General features: G+C 37.2%; 1 protein-coding gene across 2 annotated transcripts in view; it reads right to left on the bottom strand.

The window, feature by feature from the left end:
* The window catches only part of USH2A (usherin), a 903,825-nt gene that overhangs the window by 842,613 nt on the left and 38,922 nt on the right, over window positions 1-22,290 (bottom strand). For both annotated transcript variants that reach the window (XM_070474523.1, XM_070474522.1), the window contains exon 3: window positions 2,589-2,721. In XM_070474523.1, coding sequence (XP_070330624.1) covers window positions 2,589-2,721 — 133 coding nt within the window. The remainder of the gene's footprint in view (window positions 1-2,588; window positions 2,722-22,290) is intronic.

The following is a 22,290-nucleotide window of genomic DNA, read 5'->3' as shown; positions in this document are numbered from 1 at the left end:
AACAAATATGGAACAACTACTCAGTACCAGATGCTGGAAAAACAGTAGTGTTTTCTATTGACATAGCCTCATTTGATCCTTACCATGAAACTGTAATATCATCACCATCATGATTTTAAATTCAAGATAACTATAGTTTAGAGACATAAAAAGTTATTTCAGGTCACATGGCTAGTAAGCAGAGAGATGGGACTTGATAATTGACACCGAAGTAAAAGGCCTTAAGGAACTTCACAGATAATTGCTAAATGCATATATATGTGTATGCATAATAGATATAGAAACAAATATATATATATATTTAGTGTTTTCGATCAGATAACTGCTAATAATTTTGAAATAGTAGAATTAATCTAAATGTTCATTAATAGGCTTGTGTTTAAAAAGTTTTGGTTACAGCTATACAACTGTGCACAATGCAGTCATTTTAAATGAGAAGGCATGTTTCTCATAACATTTGGAGGGGAAGTACTTACTTTTATAAGGCTCAGAGAAAGCATATGTATGATAATTTCATTTTTGGAAAATTAATATATTTATAACCATATCTCTAGCTATATGTACAAAAATGGTGGAAGGTTATAACAAAGTTAACTATCTCTATCTATAAAGGTCAAAGAAAGGAAAAGGCTTCCTATTTTGTAGAATTCAATGTTGTTTAGTTTTTCTTATAATGATCATATACTGTTTAATAATATAAAGCAAATAATATTCCCATTTTTAAGTATAGGCAATTTTGTAGACCAATGTGCTAGTTACTGCAAGAGAATTCTGAATTTAGCTTCTGTTGTTCTCAGGATATGACACTATCTTCTTAAAACTATATGGCCTATTTTCAGGGTGGAAAGATACAAACACTATCAATCTAGTTTATTCCATGTTGACTATTATTTTCCAGTTTCTATTTAACATTCTAAGTTCTACTTTAACAACAGTCATACAATAAAATCCAAACCATAAAAAGGAGGAAGAAAATATAGCTTAAGAAGAAATACAGATGGCCAATAGGCACATGAAAAGGTGTTCAAATCTCTAATTTTTAGAGAAATGAAAATCAAAACTACAATGAGTTACCACCTCATGCCAGTCAGAATGGCCACCAATTTTAAAAAATCTATAAATAGCAAACGCTGAAGAGGGTGTGGAGAAAAGGGCACCCTCCAACACTGTTGTTGTGAGTGGAAATCGGTGCAGCCACTGTGGAAACACTTTCCCTTTTCACTTTCATGCATTGGAAAAGGAAATGGAAACCCACTCCAGTGTTCTTGCCTGGAGAATCCCAGGGACCGGGGAGCCTGGTGGGCTGCTGTCTATGGGGTCGCACAGAGTTGAACACAACCTAAGCAACTTAGCAGCAGCAGCAGAAAATCAAAACCAGAATTACCATATGATTGAGCAATCCCACTCCTGGTCATATATCCAGACAAAATACAATTCAGAAAGATATATGCACCCCTATGTTCATAGCAGTATTATTCACAACAGCCAACGCACAGAAACAAACTAAATGTCCATCAGCAGATGAATGGTTAAAGAAGATGTGGTACATGTATACAAGGGAATACTACTCCACCGTACAAAAGGATGAAATAATGTCACTTGCAGCAACATCGATGCAACTAGATTATCTGAAGTAAGTCAGAGAAAGACAAATGCCATAAAATATCACTTATACGTGGAATCTAAAATATAACACAAATGAACCTATCTATGAAACAGAAACAAAGTCAGAAACACAGAGAACAGATGGCTAGTTGCCAAGGGGGAGGGGAGCAGGGGAATCCAGGGTTAGCAGCTGCAAAGTGGTGTATACAGAATGGATAAAGGACAAGATTCTACTGTATAGCAAAGGGAAATATATTCAATATCCTATGATAACCATAATGGAAAAAATATGAAAAAGAATGAATATATATATAAATATATGTAACCGAGTCACTCTGCTGTAGAACAGAAATTAATACAACACTGTAACTCAACTTTACTTCGATAAAATAAATTTTAAAAATATAGTTTATTACATATTGTTCTTACTTTGAAAAAATAATGATAAAGACATTTTAAAGATTCTCTGATATAGTGGGTTAAATAATGGCCTTCAACAAATAAGACTACCTGCAATTGTGACTTTATTTGGAAAAAGTCTTTGCAGATGTAATTAAGGATGTCAAGACGAGAAAATACTGGATTAGGCTGGGACCTAAATCTGATCACAAGTGTCTTTAAAAGAGACAAGAAGGGGAGAAGGCCAGGTGAAGATGGAGGCAAAGACTGAAGTTATGTATTGATAGCTACAAGCCAAGGAACACTAAGTATTGCTAGAAGCCACCAGAAAGAGAGGCATGGAATGAACTCCACCTTAGAACTTCCAGAAGAAGCCAACACTGAGCCCTTGATTTCAGACTTCTACCCTCCAGAATCATGGGGGGATGAAATCTGCTTTATTAAACTGTCACCCAATTGGTGCTAATGTATTACAGTAGCCCTAGGAAACAAATACACCTGGGTATTTTAAAATATTTTTGACACATTTTTCAAGGAATTATGTAATTAAATAAAACAAATAATTTTCTGAAATCTTAACTTACCATTTAAGCTCTGTCCTATTTGCAGAGTACCAGAGGCAAAATCTGTAATTGAACCACTTAGAGTTCTTGCATCAAAAGCTGCATTATCCTTTTCCAAACCATTGATGAAGAAACTGATTTTTGTCTGATGCACCTGTAAGAAATTATCACATTATTTTAATTGCATAACCTTTTATTTTATAATAACTGCCTTTAGCAGGCTTTCTCAAGTTAATTTCCCACTTTCCACTTCCTTCAGTTGGAAAGACTGGGAATTTATTTTAATGGTCCAATGATATATCTTGTGTTTGTATATCTAGACATAAACCTATAGATAATAATTCTGTGCTGGATCATATATACCAGGGTATTCACAGGTATGCATAACTGTTTGTCCCATATATTTCACAGTTCTGTCTTCCATGCCTTCATAAAGTTGTTCTGGAGACACTGCTTCTTTAGCTACTAGTTAAATTTGTTACAGTCATATTTGGAAATAAACAGAAATGAATGCAAAAGGCAAAAATATTCAAAGCCAGATACACTAGAAATGTATTACATGTGAATATAATTCAATTTAGGTTGCTAACACAAAGATTCCTTATAAACATTTATTTTCTTAGGTCTTGGTATCCAGTTGGTAATTTTCACCTGCACTTCTCCATACAGAATAACAAAAATCTGCTGATCACAGTCTAGGCTAATTAATCAGGTACCCTAACAACCCTCTACACCAGAGGTCAACAAACTTCTTCTGTAAACAGATAAATATTTTTTATTTGTAGCCCGAATGATTTGATTTTGTGGTCTAAATGGTTCAGGTCACAACTGTTCAACTCTGCTCTAATAGGAAAGCAGCCACAAACAATACATATATGAATGGGCACAAATGTGTTCCAGCAAAACTTTTACAAAACTAGATGGCCAGCCAGGTTTGTAGCATGAGCTATAATTTTACTACCCCTGGATAATATAATAAAAAGTTACTCAGATTGCTTCATTGAGAGAAATGTAATATCATATAGTTGAAGGTTAGATGCTAACATCTTAAATAAAAGTATCAACTGTAGCATTCAAAAGGAAATTATATTCAAACAGCCTTGCAAAAATTAATGAAAATAAACAACCACCCTTCAATATTTTTAAATCATGTGAGTAATTGCCTTAGGAACTCTTTTCAAAGTCCCCATCTTAAAAAAAAAAAAAAATTACACACACACATACACACTTGGCAATTATAAAAATTTCTTGGCAATATCAACATATCAGTTCTTCAAAAATTATTCAGTTTGGTTTTTTTCCTCTCTATCCAACTTGCTCTCAGTTAAAACCATATTTTTTCCTAAATGCATCGACCCTGCGTTCCATTTGACTCAATTATAAAACAAAGCTTTAACATAAAGACCAAAAATCACACACTAGCTTCTCATGGACCTGGATATACACCCTTCTGCTGTGTTTTTTTTACATGCCATTTTTTACAGCCTGTTACTGTCATGTGGTGTTTGACTGTTATCATTATAAAAGATACAGGCTTTTCTACTTTGTTATTTGTAGCATTATCTCATGTTTTACAACATCTCTGCGCAACATGCAGGCACATGAAATATAACTCATGGAAAGTTCTCGAAGGTATTAATGCATAAAAAAGAATGTGGTTCCATCTCTACTGTCTTTACCCAGCCAAAAGCTGATGAACAGCCAATTTTCCTTTATCACATTAGCGCAGCCATGAGGGAAACACATTTGTTCTAGTCAGCTCCACTAAAGATACTATTACCAATCTAACATATACATGTTTTATATCAGCAGTATTCTCAGAGCATGAGAGAGCCAACAATATATTAACACTAGCATGACAGTTTATTTAAGAAAAGAAAATTGTCTCTGTAGAGGGACAGAAGTTAGAAATGTATGGCTAAAGCTCAGTGTCACTGGTCTAATAAAGGTAATAATTCTTTGGCTTTCTTTATAGCAGGTAACACTCCTGTGACAGTTCTGTCATATCATTCAAATAAAAATGTTGTCTTTTACAAGTTTAAGTGCACCTTTATTTTGAGTCAGATAGAAAGCATGCTTTTGATTTTCTGTGTTCACTGTATTATATCTATAGTCAAGAGTTCAGGACCTTCTTTTCTTTTTTCTTTTTTTATCAACTCATCACATATTTACTTAGTAGAAGGATTCAGTGTCACTTGCAGTGAATTCCAGAAGAATGTTTTCACTTTGTTGGTACTTAAAAAATGATTAATGATGATCCCAAGTCACTCTTGCCTGTTGTTGCCTCTCCCCCACCCACCACCACCAGCTACCTTTCTATAAATAAGATTAAATCCTCTTTGGTGTTCTGTATCATGTTTTATATTCCAAGATTCTCTAAACTACTTTGCAATTCAGGTCTGGGGCCCCATCACACTGAAACTGTGACCATGATGGTGGCTCTTTGCCATAGCTCATCCTGATGATCCCCTTGCCAGTTATTTAAGGGAATAGGAATATATACGATGGAATTTCTGATCTGTAAAAAGAAAGCCTTCTGCTCAAGTGAACTTCCTCTCTATCTTTCTCCACCTCTCTGAGGATTAGAGGAGTTTGGACATGTTTATTGGTGTGGCTTGAAGGAATGAATTGGCAAAACTAGTAGCAGCTGTAGAAAAGCTTTACGCCCTTACAAGATGCCCAAAAACATTTCAGAAAGAAGATGCAAGGGGGCATGTCATTCTCAAGCCTTCATTCTCTCAGGCCTTCAAATTTTACTTTATTGATTTTTATTGGAGGGGGGGTCAAATTTGTGTCTCTGTGATAGGCTGTACTCATTCCTTTGAGCTCCAGAGTATATTAGACTCTAAAAAAAAAAAAAAAAAAAGGTAGAATTCCTCACCATTCTCATGCCTGATTAGAGAGGAGCACAATTCAAAATTCTAGAAAATCATACAACTGTTGAGAGGCTACCAAGGGAAACAATACAACCAGCCCCGCACCACCCCCCCCACCCCCGGAATTATCAACAAACTCTTGTTTCACTGAAATGCCACATTTCTGTTGCTTTTCTACTGAGGCTGGCTGCTTCTGCTACCACCACCACCACCAACAGCAACACAAAAACAAAATAATGCTGATTCAGCCTGGGAAAAAATAGGTGGAGTCCCTATACTGACTCCCTCATTAGAAAAATAATTTTGCAGTTTTCCTGTTGCCTATATCCTCCTAATTTTAATTTACTTCAGCACAGCACAAACCCAGAATCTACAGTGGCCCTGTAAGTTACATCAAAAAAATAAATAAAATCACAATCATTTCCTCTAGGAGTTTGTATGTATGAAAGCATAGAGTGTTTTTAGTATACTAAAACTATGTGAATCACTATAAAGGATGATAGTTGTTTTTCACTTAAGTACTGAAGCTTATTGTCTTTTTCAGGGAGTTGCTTCAAAAATTTGTGCCTTAATCCATAAATGTGTGGTGTAGAACCTATTTTGGGACCTTCTTTGTGGGACCTGTCTTCCTAGAACTGACTTATGAGCCTCCCAAGAATATAAGTTTCATTAATTTGATGGACCTCATTTTAAAACAAAACCATTTTAAACATTTTGAATAACATCTCTCTCATAGATTTAATACAAATGGTTTGGCAACAGATCTCAAATTCAGATTCACTCTCAGAAGATGAGGATGGGAGATACAAATATAAAGAACATCATCTTGAATGCTAAAGATTTCAAACAAAAAAAGAAAACTACTTTTCCCTACAGATAAGAATCTGAAGGGAAAACTTTATGAAGGAAAAAGTGTTTGGACTTTCTGAAATAGAAATTATCCTGAAATAGAATTTCTATTTCTAGGTTAAAGAAGGATTTGCATAAAAGATTCAACTATTCCATCTATAATTTTTAAGCATAAGGAAGACAGTTTATTCTGAAAACTTCATAAGGTTATTTTAAAATATCACATGTATGTTTCATCCTCTACCTGAAAGCATGTGGAATGCCACTCTGCTTACCATTCTAAACTAAAGGTCTTCTGAGGTTTTCCCTCTCTCGTTCATCTGCTTTTATTTCCAACTGGTCACCAAGAGTCAACTTCACCTAAATGGTGAGATTACCTCACTGTCTGTTAATCACACAATGCTTAATTCTATTTCCATGTTCTACTTAAGCTATTTCTATATGGTAATAAACTTGCTACTGCTTTTCATTTACTTAAATTCTTAGTATTTTCAAAACATATATATCTCAAGTCCTAAATCCTATAGGGATCCTTTACTGACTCCTTCAGCATTATCAAAGTGTTCACATTTATTGGGAAGCTAGCATATTGAGCATTGTTCTGAAGTTTTGTTTTATCTTTACAACATGAGACAGATTTGGAATTATCTCCAAGTAATGAAATGGAATCATAGAGAATTAAATACAAAAAGGTTACATTTTTCTAAGTCACATAGAGGAGGGACTGGTTCTAGAGGCTGTTTTAACCAATTTTAATTAGTTACATCCAGTTAGCATTTAGAAATAACCACCATCCGGTTTATCAGACCCACCCATTGAGTTACTTTGCTTTAACTCAACACAGTGATGATTCAGGTTTTATATCAATGCTTCCCATAATAAGAAGGGTAACAACCTGAATGAGTAATATAATCATTTGCCATTTTCCTGGCAGTGTTTTGAGTGCTTTACTTATAGTATCTTACCAGGTTCTCAGATCCCCCTCTTCCATGTTATTAGTATTATCCCCCAAATGAGGACTCAGATTCACCTGCTCCACTATTCTGATTCTGCAGACTTTGGGAAACCTTTCATCTTTGAACAGCTTTTACTATTATAAATGACTGAACTGGAAGATGTCTCTTTATAAATTCAATTCTTAGGTCCCAGCTCTAATTACTGAGACCACATGAAACAAATCCAATCCCTTTTCCACACAAGAGTTCACACATATTTTTCTCCCAAGTCTTCTTCAAGATAAATGTGTTTGGCTTCTGTGGTGTTCTAAATATGACATGGCTTTGGGTCTCTCTTTTAAAATATGGTTCCAGAAATACTACAATCTCTACATGTGGCCTCTCACCAAATTGAAATAAGATTATCACCTTAATGTAATCCAAACTTGCATGCTATATTTCTGGCAATGACATCATATAGCTAAAACTGATAAATTAAGTTGAGCTGACTGTTAAAGCATATCTACCCCATCCTGTACATATGCAGTTAGTTTTGTGAATCCAAGGACAGGAATTTATATTTATCCACAATATATTTCATCTTGTTAGATTCAGCCCATTGCTCCAGGCTGTCAAAATCTTTTTGGATGCTATGTCTCTCATCCAATGTATTTAACATCCTCCAAGATTTGTGTCATTTGCAAATTTGATGAGCATGCCCTACATGCTGGGCAGAAGCTCAGTAAATACTAATTGACTGATTGACTAATAAATACTCCAAAAATAAAACCACCAACACAAACTACAATGTTGCAATTCTAAGCAATAAAGAAAAGGCATCACTTTTAACAGATAAAATGTGTCATACAGTAATTCTTCACCTTTGCAGAGTGACCTTATTTACTAACATGGGTTTTTTATAGAATCATATAATTATGAATAAATACACAAATTAAATATTTTCTGTGCTACATTTATCCAAACAATATGACAAAAAGAGTTGAGGTAATTATTTATGGAAAGTAAGTTTGTAGAAATTAATCACATGGGTTGCACACAAGTATTTGGAATGTGTATGTGTTCCCACTATTGGTTTGATTTACTGATAACCTCTTAAATCTTCCTTCTCTTTGACCATATGAAAGATGCTGCAGGGAAATGACTTCTGACACAGCTATATTCGTCAAGATTTTCTGACTAGTTTTGTTTCTCTTTATTATCTCTCATGAGCTCACACATTTCAACATTCCTCTCCCTGGTCCCTTCTCCCTTCCTCCCTGCTCCATTCACCCGCAACACCCTCCCCAATAGAATTCGGTCTCTGACATAAAGACTTCTGTTTTTCTGTATGAATAACTCGGACAAGCCAGACCCTGGAAGTGATTCATGCCTAAGTGACTACATTCACACCCTAAGCAGGGCACTTCGGGTTTATCACTCTCTCCACGACATCGAGCAGGCTTCCCTGAATGCTCAGTGGGTAAAGAATCCACCTGCAATGGAGGAGACACAGGTTTGACCCCTGCGTTGTGAAGTTCCTCTAGAGGAGGAAGTGGCGACCCACTCTGGTATTCTTGCCTGAAAAATCCCACGGACATAGGATCCTGATGAGCTACAGACCATGGGGTCACAGGGAGTCAGACATGATTGAGCAACTAAACATGTATGCACGCCATGACACCTATTAAAGCTCTCTCTCCATATACTGCAATCTCCTAGGAACAAAGCTCCAGCTTAATCAATCTCTAGAAATTTAACATAGGAATGTAAGTAATTTTCTTTGTCCTATCTTGAGTGGATATAAAACTCTCATGGCCACTTCTTCCTAAACTATTACTCTATTTGCTTTAAAAAGTAGCTATTAATTTACACACACACACAGTGGAAAAATGTGCCAATGGTTTGATTTATTATTGATTTCATAGGGAATGGGGATAGAGTCAGACCATTGTCTGTAGATACTATCTAGGAACATTTTATGCACAATTCCACATTTAAGAATGTTTTTGGTAGTGTGCACATGTTGCAGAAAATAAATAATAAGGAACCTACTATTAGTATATAGCACAGGGAACTATATTCAACATCTTGTAATAACCTACAATGGAAAAGAATCTAAATACATATAGACATAGGTGTGTATATATATATATAGAGAGAGAGAGAGAGGAGAGAGAGGTGTCTATACATATATATATGAATCACTGCTATACACTTGAAATTAACAAAACACTGCATGTTAACTATACTTCAATTTATAAAAATGGTTGAGAAAGAATGCTTTTGATACACAGATGATCACAATATCCACCACTCTTAATTGTCTCAATGTATCTTTAGTTCTTTTTCCTATTTTATCCATACAGAACAGATGACATCTAAAAGATCATTAGAATTAGCTAAAAACCACTTTAGTAACTTTTTCAACATTTCCTATCCCTAAATCTGGAAGTTGTTTTTATGCCTACAATTTCCTTTCCTTGAAAAGTCAAGTTCTTATCATGTCTTCCATGTCTAGGAAGAAAACTGTTCATCATATCCTTCATATAAAACCATAACTTTCTGCTATACAATAAGTCTTTGTTGGTTATCTATTTTAAATATAGCTGTGTCTACATGTCAATTCCAAACTCCCAATCTATGCCTTTCTCCATCCTTTCCCTGATAACTATAACTTCTTTTTCTAAGTCTGTGGGTTTATTTATGTTTTGTAAGTAAGATTTGCATCATGCTTTAGATGCCACGTGTAAGTGATATCATATGCTATTTGTCTTTCTCTTTCTGACTTACTTCACTTAGTATGATAATTTCTAGGTCAATTCATGTTGTTGCAAATGGCATTAACTTATTCTTCTTTATGGCTGAATAGTACTCCATTGTGTATATATGCCACATCTTTATTCATTCATCTGTCAATGGACATTAAGGTTGCTTTCATATCTTGGCTATTTTGAATAGCGCTGCTAAGAACATTGGCCTGCATGCATCTATTTGAATAAGAGTTTTCTGGATTTTTGCACAAATGTAGGATCATTGGATCGTATGGGAGCTCTATTTTTAGTTTAAGGAACATTGTACTGTTTTCCACAATGTCTGCACCAATTTACATTCCTACCAGCAATGTACAAGGATTCCTTTTCCTCCACATGCTCATCAGCTTTTATGATTTTTTACTTTTGGTGATGGCCATTCTGATTGGCCTAGTGATGTTCTCTACTTTCTTCAATTTATGTCTGAATTTTGCAATAAGGAGTTGATAATCTGAGCCATAGCCAGCTCCTGATATAGAGCTCCAAAGAATATAATCAATCTGATTTTGGTATTGACCACCTAGTAATGTCCATGTGTAGAGTTATCTCTTGTATTGTTGGAAGAAGATGTTTGCTATGACCAGTGTGTTCTCTTGGCAAAACTCTCTCAGCCTTTGTCCTGCTTCAGTTTGTACTCCAAGACCAAACTTGCCTGTTACTCCAGGTATCTCTTGACTTCCTACTTTTGCATTCCAGTCCCCTGTGATGAAAAGGACATTTTTCTTTGATGTTAGTTCTATAAGGTCTTGTATGTCTTCAAAGAACCATTCAACTTCAGCTTCTTTGGCATCAGTGGTTGGGGTATAGACATGGATTACTGTAATACTGAATGGTTTGCCTTGAAAACGAACAGAGATCATTCTGTCATTTTTGAGATTGCACCCAAGTACTGCATTTTGGAAATCTTTTGTTGACTATGAGGGCTACTCCATTTCTTCTAAGGGATTCTTGGCCACAGTAGCAGCTATAATGGTCATCTGAATTAAATTCACCCATTCAGGTCCATTTTAGTTCACTGATTCCTAAAATGTCAATGCTCACTCTTGCCATCTCTGTTTGACCACTTCCAATTTACCTTGGTTCATGGACCTAACATTCCAGGTTCCTATGCAATATTGTTCTTTTAGAACATTGGACTTTACTTTCACCACCAGACACATCCACAGCTGAGCACTGTTTATGCTTTGGCTCAGCCTCTTCATCCCTTCTGGACCTATTTCTTCTCTTTTCTCCTGTAACATATTGAACACCTACTGACCTGAGGAGTTCATCTTTCAGTGTCGTATCTTTTTGCCTTTTCATACTGTTCATGGGGTTCTCAAGTCAAGAATAATGAAGTGGTTTGCCATTCCCTTCTCCAGTGGACCACGTTTTGTCAGAACTCTCTGCCATGACCCATTCGTCTTGGGTGACCCTACACGGCATGACTCATAGTTTCAATGAGTTTGACAAGGCTGTGATCCATGTGATGTTTGGTTTGTTTCCTGTAATTGTGGCTTTCATTCTGTCTGCCTCTGAAAGATGAGGATAAGAGGTTTGTGGAAGCTTCCTGGTGGGATGGACTGGCTGTGGGGGAAACTGGGTCTTGCTCTGGTGGACAGGCCAGGCTCATTAAATCTTTAATCCAATTTTCTGCTGATGGGTGTAGCTATGTTCCCTCTCTGTAGCTTGGCCTGGAGCCAAACTATGGTAGGGGTCAGTTCAGTCAGTTCAGTTTAGTTACTCAGTCATGTCTGACTTTTTGCAATCCCATGGACTGCAGCACACCAGGCTTCCCTGTCCTTCACCATCTCTCAGAGGTTACTCAAACTCACATCCATCGATTCAGTGATGCCATCCAACCATCTCATCCTCTGTCATCCCCTTCTCCTCCCACCTTCAATCTTTCCCAGCATCAGGGTCTTTTCCAATGAGTCAGTTCTTGGCATCAGGTGGCCATAGTATTGGAGTTTCAGCTTCAGCATCAGTCCTTCCAATGAATATTCAGCAGAATATTCAAAGAGAGATAAGAAAATCTTCCTCAATGATCAATGAAAGAAACAGAGGAAAACAGTAGAATGTGAAAGACTAGAGATCTCTTCAAGAAAATAAGAGATTCCAAGGGAACATTTCATGCAAAGGTGGGCACAATAAAGGACAGAAATGGTGTGGACCTAACAGAAGCAGAAGATATTAAGAAGAGGTGGCAAGAACACAGAAGAACTAAAGATCTTCATGACCTAAATAACCACAATGGTGTGATCACTCACCTAGAGCCAGACATCCTGGAATGTGAAGTCAAGTGGGCCTTAGGAAGCATGACTACAAACAAAGCTAGTGGAGGTGATGGATTTCCAATTGAGCTATTTCAAATCCTAAAAGATGATGCTGTGAAAGTGCTGCACTCAATATGCCAGCAAATCTGAAAAACTCAGCAGTGGCCACAGGACTGGAAAAGGTCAGTTTTCATTCCAATCCCAAAGAAAGTCAATGCCAAAGATTGCTCAAACTACCACACAATTGCACTCATCTCACACATTAGCAAAGTAATGCTCAAAATTCTCCAAGCCAGGCTTCAACATTATGTGAACTGTGAGCTTCCAGATGTTCAAGCTGGATTTAGAAACGGCAGAGGAACCAGAGATCAAATTGCCAGCATCTGGTGGATCATCAAAAAAGCAAGAGGGTTCCAGAAAAACATCTACTTCTGCTTTATTGACTATGCCAAAGCCTTTGACTGTGTGGATCACAACAAACTATGGAAAATTCTTCAAGAGATGGGAATACCAGATCACCTGACCTGCTCCTAAGAAATCTGTATGCAGGTCAAGAAGCAACAGTTAGAACTGGACGTGAAACAACTGGTTTCAAATCAGGAAAGGAGCATGTCAGGGCTATAGACTGTCACCCTGCTTATTTAACTTATATGCAGAGTATATCATGTGAAATGCTAAGCTGGGTAAGCACCACTAGAATCAAGATTGCTGGGAGAAATATCAATAACCTCAGATATGCAGATGACAATACCCTTATGGTATGGGTAATGACAGCAATGGTGACCTCCTTCAAAAGGACTTATGCCAGCACACTGTGGCTCCCAGGACTATTTTAATCAATTAGATCTGATAGACAGAGTGCCTGAAGATCTATGGACAGAGGCTCGTGACATTGTACAGGAGGCGGTGATCAAAACCTTTCCCAAGAAAAAGAAATGAAAAAAGACAACACCGGTTGTCTAAAAAGTCCTTACAAATAGCTGAGAAAAGAAGAGAAGGGGAAGGCAAACAAGAGAAGGAAAGATATACCCATCTGAATGCAGAGTTCCAAAGAACAGCAAGGAGAAATAAGAAGTCTTCCTGACTGATCAATGCAAAGAAATAGAGGAAAACAATAAAATGGGAAAGATGAGATATTGCTTCAGGAAAATTAGAGAACCAAGGAAACATTTCATGCAAAATGGGCACAATAAAGGAAAGAAATGATATGGAACTAACAGAAGCAGAAGATCTTAAGAAGCGGTAGCAAGAATTCACAGAAGAACTATACAAAAAGGGTCAAGGATGAGATCCTTGGATGGCATCACCAACTCAATGGACATGAGTTTGAGTAAGCTTCTGAGAGATGGTGAAGGACAAAGAAGCCAAGCGTGCTGCAGTCCATCCAGTCAGAGAGTCAGATGTGACTGAGTGACTGAATAACAAATTCTATGACTGGTGTGAAGTAGTACCTCATTGTAATTTTTATTTGCATTTCTCTTAATTAGCAATACTGAGCATCTTTTCATGTGCTTATTGGCCATCTGTATGTCTTCTCTGGAGAAATGTCTATTTAGGTCTTCTACTGCTTTTCAATTGGTTTGTTTGTTTGTTACTAAGTTGTATGCGTTGTTTGTATATTTTGGAAATTAATCCTTTGTCAGTTGCATCACTTGTTAATATTTTCTCCCAGTCTGTAGGTTATCTTTTCATTATGTTTATGGTTTCCTTTGCTGTAAAAACTTCTAAGTTCGATTATGTCCCATTTGCTTATTTTTGCTTTTATCAATATTTACATTGCCTTGGGAGATTGATCTAAGAAAACAATGGTAAAATTTGTCCGAGAATACCTGGCCTATGTTCTCTTCTAGGAGTTTTGTCATGTTGTGTATTACATTTAAGCCTTTTAAGCCATTTTGTGTTTATTTTTGTGTATTTTTTTGTGTAGATATATTCTATTAATCTTCATTGATTTATTGCATATAAACCAACTGGTTCTTGCACCAAGTTGTTGATCAGTCGCTAAGTCATGTCTGACTCTTTGTGAGCCCATGAACTGCAGCACGCCAGGCTGAGATGTCCTTCACTATCTCCCTTAGTTCAGATTCATGTTCACTGAGTCAGTGATGCCATCCAACCATCTCATCCTCTGTCGTTCCCTTCTCCCCTCACCCTCAATCTTTCCCAGCATCAGGGTCTTTTTCAGTAAGTCCTACGAATCCTCATTCAATCTGTTTCCTTGCTACCTCTGACTTGTCTTTATTAGTGTGTCCCTGTGCTCTCTCATCTAGCTACCTCAGTGGGCTTCCCAGTGGTGCTAGTGGTAAACAATCTGCCTTCCAATGGTGCAGGAGACACAAGAGACACGGATTCAGTCTCTGAATTGGGAAGATCTCCTGGAGGAGGAAATGGAAACCCAGTCCAGTATTCTTGCCTAGAGAATCCCATGGAAAGCGGAGTCTGGCAGGCTACAGTCCATGGGGCTGCAAAGAGTTGGACACGACTGAGTGTCTGAGCACACACCCCCCTCAAACATTCCAGGCACCCATTTTCCTCCAAGCCTTCACATTTTCTGTTCCTCCTCCTTGACATTACTCCTACAGACACCTGCTGGCTATTTGCCACACCTCCTTCAGATGTTTCCTTAATTTCTTTAATTGTCATTTTAGCAAAATCCCTCCTAACACTCTTACTAAAACTGTAGTACCATCCTTGCTAACCCCCTTCCCTTTCAGCTATCCTCTCTGTCAACACCAAAGATACTGCATATTTTATTTATTTTTTCTGCTTTTTAGTCTCTTCCTGCCTAGAATCTAAACTCTATAAGGAGAAGTTTAGCTTTGTTTCCTTTTGCTGTTTTGTTTACTGCTGTTACCTCATTCCCCAGAATGATAACTAGCAACTATTAGGAACTTATTAAATATTCACGGAATGAATGACACTTCATCTAAACTAAGGACTGAAAGATTAACTACACTAACTTGAAAGATTAACAGAAATTAGCAAAAGGCAGAAGTGGTACAAGATAGGAAATAAGTGAGTTGTAGGAAATGGCAACCCACTCTAGTATTCTTGCCTGGAGAACCCCATGGACAGAGGAGACTGACAGGCTACAGTCCATGGGGTTGCAAGAGTCAGACGTGACTTAGAGACTAAACCACCACCACCAGGCATAGAAAAACACAAGGAAATGGAAAGAAGCCTTAAACTTATCCCAAGCCTTCTATTTATACTACCCATTCTCATTCTTTTCTCTTCAATGTGTTGAATTTAAAGTCACGTTTCTTACTTTCCCCCCAAATCTTTCCCAGTTTTTAAAATCTATTTAAATTATAATGATACAGTTGTATATAACTAGGGCAAATTGTGCCTGAAAACAGTGGACAGCAGATTCCTGTTTGTAAGTCCAGGGAGTAAGACAAAGATGTGAAATCACTCCTAACCCAAAGGCAGAGGGTCATCATTCAATCCTCAACATCTAGACAGATATGTAGGAAGTCATTTCTGTACACAATCCAAAAACTCAACTCTGTGCCAGTATTCAGGTAATATCTTAAAGATCCTGAGCAGTAATTTGTAAGTTGAAATGGAGTCCTGCTCTATAAACAAAACAGGTAAAATACCTCCTTCTGCTATGCAGGAGTTATTCCTACTAAAACCTTCAACACAGGCAAAAAATCCCATTAATTAATTAATGGATTATTAAATTTACATTCTTGAAAGAAACACACGCTTTTCTACAAGTACCTATCTTCCAGCCATTCTGTGTCCTTAGTTTTTATTTTTTTTGTTTTTTCCCCTAGCTCCAGGAGTACTGAGCAAAATTTATTGAAAATGTGTCTCATAAACTAAATGAAGAAGAACCATTTTAGGCCAAAGGAAAAATGTGGACCTCTTTAACCTCCTTTAGAGAATTGTATCATGAAATCTGATATGAATTGCTTTATCTTTAAAGACACTCAGAACTGAGAATAAAGTCTTCATGGTGACCCTTGTTTAAAGGTGGTGCTCTTTGCCCTAAAGCTGGTGAGATAGTAATTGTCTAAGCAGTTTTTTCTTCAATCAGTAATGGAGAAGCACACACATTTAATTTGGTTTTGACAGGAAAAATGACAGCAGCAAATAGGCTGTTTTTTTTTTTTTTAAAGGTAAGGATTATATCAGCCCTAAAACCAAAAGTAGCTATTTGTGGGTCAAATGTAGAACATTCAGCAAAGTTGCCTTTCTTTCACCCCTTTGAAAAACAACAAAGAAAACACCTAAGATTGTGTCATCAGTTAGAGCAAAATAAATGAATGCTTTCATTATTCTCTGAAGAAATTTATACTAGCAATTGGATAACCAGATTCAAGTGGTGCTCTTGAAAATAATATTCATTTTGTCTTTTTACAATTCACATTTATACAGTCCAATTCTTACATATTTCTTCCCAAACTATTTTTCCCAACGTAAGCAGAAGCTGTCAAAAAAAAAAAATCCCTACATTTGGTGGTGTATTTGGAATCTCTTTTTGCAAAGAGATTAAACTTCTCTAAAGGCTGACAGGCTCCAGAAACGTGAGGCCCAGAATAAAAATAATGGGTGGGAGAAATAGTCACGTGTTTACTTGCGAAAAACAATGATTTTTATAATAACTGCTATAATAATTAACTTCAGTATATTTTTAGAAAGAGGAAATCAAGAGTGAAGGTGGCTATTAAAGGCTAAAACAAAAGGAAGGGAGAGAACTGCTATGGTTATAATGGCTAATATAAAAATCAGCTTATCTATATCTCCCACATAATACTGTTTCCGATAGAGCTTTTCTGTTTCACTAGAGCTTTTTTATCTCCTGATATGTGTAACAATGGACATTGTTAAGTTAGTGTACCTTCCAGTTCACTTAAGTATAACTAGGTAGTAGTTTACTTTTACCTTCTACAAATTCACATTTGAATTATAATGTTTAAATACTCGGCTGAGCCTTCAGGACTTAATGAGACTTTTTTGTAGAAAAAAAGTGATGGGTATGAAGGGATGCAGGGTTTATTGTCACTCAGACCTCACTTGTCTATCACCACCTCAGAGAGCCCTTTAATGTCTGAGCTGGCCTAAGTAATTACTCAATAACTTTCTACCATGTTGTCATATTTTAATTCTGTAGGTATAAATTTTCTCTTAAAATATTTCTGATTTACTTCACTTGTTCTCCTTTCCCCAGCCATACCTCATCATGCACATACATGTGCATGCACATGTGCATACGTGCACACACACACACACAATAACATCAACTCCAGTCAGTCACTGCATTAGTCCCAGCACCAGCACAAAATCCCTCTAATAGATTTCTTTCTACAACTTTAACATAACTGTTTCTACTATCTGTGATTTTTTTCGGCATCCATTCTTTCTGTTTCCATCTCTGAAATTCCTCTTAGAAGCACGCTGGGTCTGCCTGTGGACACATCTCTATTTGCTCTAGATCAGATCTGATAACTGCAGGGCAACGGCGGGTAAGCAGGACAACTCATTTTCTCAGGGTGTGGATCCCCTTCCTGCTGGGTTTCATCAGCCTGCCTTCTTCTGGCCTAGAGTCCACTCTGTATGCTCAAACCGAGGTCAGCTGTCACCACTGCCTGACGCCTCTTGGTGGGGAAGAGTGGGGGAATCTGACCCAGACTGTCACTCCCAGTGCTGCTTGCCAATGCCTGTCCCCGGCAGTCACGCAGTCCGCTCTGCCTCCTCCCACGGAGTCCTCCTGCCCCCGGAGTCTGTCGGCTCTAGGCTTGTGACACCCGTGACTCAGTTCTCTCCTCCACCACAACTTCTCTCTCCTGTGTGTATTTTGGACTGTGGTTTCCTCTGCCAACCTGATCTCATCTGCTTTCTACTTTCCCAGATTCCTACGACACGTTCTAATCATCGTGTTCTTTTCTATGCCTCCCAATAAATAGTAGCATTTGTGATCAGCTGCTGCTGTATCTGAGCAAGTTAAAATGGTAAATTCCTTTCCCTAGCCAAAAAAAAGAGAAAAACCAATGAAGACCTGAAACACTTACTGAAAGAAATAAATGTGGGGGAAAAAAAAAGAAAAAACAAAAGAAAAAAATAAATGTGGGGACTGCCTAAGTAACTTACCCGAAATGCACTTGAGAGCTTCTCAAAATTTCACTTTACCATTAGGCTTTCACACTACTCGGAATCAGTGTCTAAGTCATTTATACCATTAGACCAGCTAGATGACAGCAAGTTGTCAACAGATTTCTCAAGGATTTCTCCAAGGAACTAGAGACTTACAAGTGGGAGAAAGTGTCACTCCATCTGAATCCAAGCATTACACCAATTGACCTGAAAGCTAGAAAGGTTCTGTTTCTCTAAGGAAAATAAAACAATTGAAAAGCTTGAGTATCCAATCAAACAAATTACATTTAACTCCCCAGGGGGCTACAGCACTTGTGCTCAAATCAGAGTTTCGAAGGAATATCTATTCTAAAGGATAGGCTTAGGACAGACTACTGAAAAGCAGCAAAAAATAAAATGAATAAAACTCAAATATAATGGAACTGAGGAACTACATAAGCATAAAAGTACAATATTACTTTAAAATAATGTTACTATTAAATAACATTTTATATGAACTTGAATTCAAGCCCTGTCACTTAAAATTACATATTTATGGACTAAGAGTGGAATTGATAAAGAATTCCAGTTTTCAGGTTGTCATTAGTGATCGGCAAGAATAATTACTCTATTAATGAAATCTGCAGACAACACCCAATTGATAGGTACTGTGAAAGTCATTAAGAGACCAACCTAGAAGAAAATGCAAGAGGTTAGATTATCGGGCAGGAATGGGGTGGGAAATTTACTCTATTTAAAGGGAAGGTCATCAGAACACACACTTTAAATAACTTCTTTTTCCAAGTAGCTGAAATGTTTGAGTACTACTCACTACCTCATATTTACTAGGCAGCAACACTGCTTCAGACAACAGACAGGATATAGAGCCAGAATCGTGAAAAATCAAGAAGTTCAAAAATATCAAATGCAAAAGAAAGAAGTCCCAAGAAATGCAAGAGAAAGACACTCTTTATGTATCTTTTTCCTTGACATGAAATGTGAAGAAAATGTATATAATTTTTAAAGAAACTCTAGCTATCTTCTGGGCTATAACAGAACTCAAAAGGCTGAGTGTGAATACATCTGTGAAGAACAAAGGATACAGTAGAATTCAGCATGAGATGAATTGTGAGGGACAAAAAAGAGAACCACTAGTTTAAGTCATACTGTGTGTTGTTTTTTTTGTTGTTGTTTTGACTGATTAGAGAAAGGACAGCAGTGAGCGATACAATCACCATCATTGCAAAAGACTACAAAGTGATCAACAATCATCTGAAAAAGAATTTTGTTAAAAATAAAGAGGAGATTTATGTAGAATTTAGCAAAGTTGTGTTCATTCATCATTTAAAAAATATATTGAGGTTTTCAGTCTATCACATATGTTTTTCTCAATACCATCATTCTTTACCAAACTCACTCAATTCCATTTGTTTACATAGTTTCTTATATTAAACAGCCACTATGCAGATATTTTGCTATGTTCTTGACACACATAAGTGAAGAAAGTATTTGCCTTCACCAAATTCAAAATCTACTTAATATAAAAATCTACCTATAAATGTCTAATAAAATCTACCTGTATAAAAAATATTGTACAGCAAATAGGAAAAAATGCCATAGGAGCACAGAGGAGAAAAGGGAAAACAGATTTAGCATGCTTTTTACAAAGGCATTTGCATTTGTGCTGGTCCCTAAAATATGTGTACAAAGGAACTAGAGGTTAGTTCCAGAGGAAGAAAGGTGCAGGGCAGAAGCAACTATGAGTGAAGGCAAGCAGGAAGAACATGGATGAAAAGACAGTTTTCAGAGACTCGGGAAACACTGCAATTAAAGGTGCAGATACTTAGAAGGACAATAAAGCTACAGAACCACAATCTAAAACACTGTTAAAGGGTCTTGACAGAGTTGCTAAAAGAAGAACTTGTGGAGCATAGAGTATCTTTAGACATGCAAAAAGAAAACAGAAAGGAAGAAAACAGTTTTCACTATGGAGGTTGTTTTGAAGACAGAGCGACTGAAAACACTAGGGGTAGGGGGTGGGAAGCAGGACAGTGGGGAGTAGAAGATAATTGTAATACACAACCCAAGTGTTAGGGAAGGCTCCTCTTTGTAACTCCTACTTGCAAAGCAAGTTGTAAAGAACTTTGTTCAAAACTTTAGGGTCATCTTTAGTGCTCTTCCAAACTTCCCAATTATTAATGAAATCTTTCCAGTTTTCTCTGTATTTGCCTCATAAACCTGTTTTTGCCCTTCATTTTTTTCCTGCTACATATTCAGTAATCCATCAATACCTCTCATCTATACCTTCATCAGTTCAGCTCAGTCACTCAGCCATGTCTGACTCTTTATGACCCCACGGACTGCTGCACACCAGGCTTCCCTGTCCATCACCAACTCCCGGAGTTTACTCAAACTAATGTCCATTGAGTCGGTGATGCCACCCAAACATCTCATCCTCTGTTGTCCCCTTCTCCTTTCCCAGCATCTAGGCCTTTTCCAACGAGTCTGTCTTTGCATCAGGTGGCCAAAGTTTTGGAGTTTCAGCTTCAGCATCAGTCCTTCCAACGAATATTCAGGACTGATTTTCTTTAGGATGGACTGGTTGGATCTCCTTGCAGTCCAAGGGACTCTCAAGAGTCTTCTCCAACACCACAGTTCAAAAGCATCAATTCTTCAGTGCTCGGCTTTCTTTATAGGCCAAGTCTCACATCCATACATGACTACCGGAAAAACCATAGCTTTGATCAGACAGACCTTTGCTGGCGAAGTAATGTCTCTCCTTTTTAATATGCTGACTAGGTTGGTCATAGCTTTTCTTCCAAAGAGCAAGTGTCTTGGTTTAATTTCATGGCTGCAGTCACCATCTGCAGTGATTTCAGAGCCCAAGAAAATAAAGTCTGTCATTGTCTCCACTGTTTCCCCATCTCTTTGCCATGAAGTGATGGGACCAGATGCCATGATCTTTGTGTGTTTTTTTTGAATGTTGAGTTTTAAGCCACCTTTTTCACTCTCCTCTAGGTTCCAAACTGATTGTCCTGTTTTCCAAATCTCTTCACTCCAACACTGGATTATGTCATCATTCATTCACTCACTCCATTCATTTACTCATAAAATATTTGAGGACTGGCTACATTCAGACATGATGCCAAGCCCTGAAGGAAGTATCAGTAAATATGGTACAATCTTTGATGTAAAGTTTCCTGGTCTAGTTGGGAACACAAATGCAAAGCATTAAGTTAATTGTGAGGATTTCACAGAAGTGCTAAGCATATCTCATTCAGGGTTTGAGATAAGAAAAGATTTCCAAAAGAATCTGAAGCCACCTGAGTTAAAGGAGAAGTAGGGTTAATCTGAATAAACAGTAGTGGTAGAGACAGAGTAAAGGGACAAAGTACGTAATTAAATAGTTAATCCCACCAGGGGATTTTAAGTAAAGAAAAAAGTATGGAAGACCCCTGTAAGTTAATGATTACTTAAGAAAGCAGATTTGCTTAACCACAAAACCAAGCAGGCTTGCTTAGCAACAAAACCATGTAACAGAATCATGAGACATGCCCCAAAACAATACAATAATGGTGGCACGACACCCACATTCTACCCAGGAACTCAGCAAGTTAATGACCCCTAAGACATGCTCTCTGCACACTTAAAAAACAATAATTTTGGAAAGGTGACATTTCAAAGAAAAAGACCCTCATTATGTTGAGACCTGAAATAATTTTTTCATAGCACCAAGACAATTCTCTCTTGATCATGGAGGGACAAGAAAATTTCCCCACCTGACATGGAGGAAATGACTACTGACTCCAGTATTCTTACCTGGGAAATCCCATGGACAGAGGAGTCTGACAGGCCAGTCCATGGGTTGCAAAAGAGTCAGACACAAATTAGCAACTAAACAACAACAATCATGAGTA

The sequence above is a fragment of the Odocoileus virginianus genome, chromosome 11 (genome assembly GCF_023699985.2).
Source record: "Odocoileus virginianus isolate 20LAN1187 ecotype Illinois chromosome 11, Ovbor_1.2, whole genome shotgun sequence".
NCBI lineage: Eukaryota > Metazoa > Chordata > Mammalia > Artiodactyla > Cervidae > Odocoileus > Odocoileus virginianus.
This window is presented reverse-complemented; position numbering and strand designations above follow the sequence as displayed.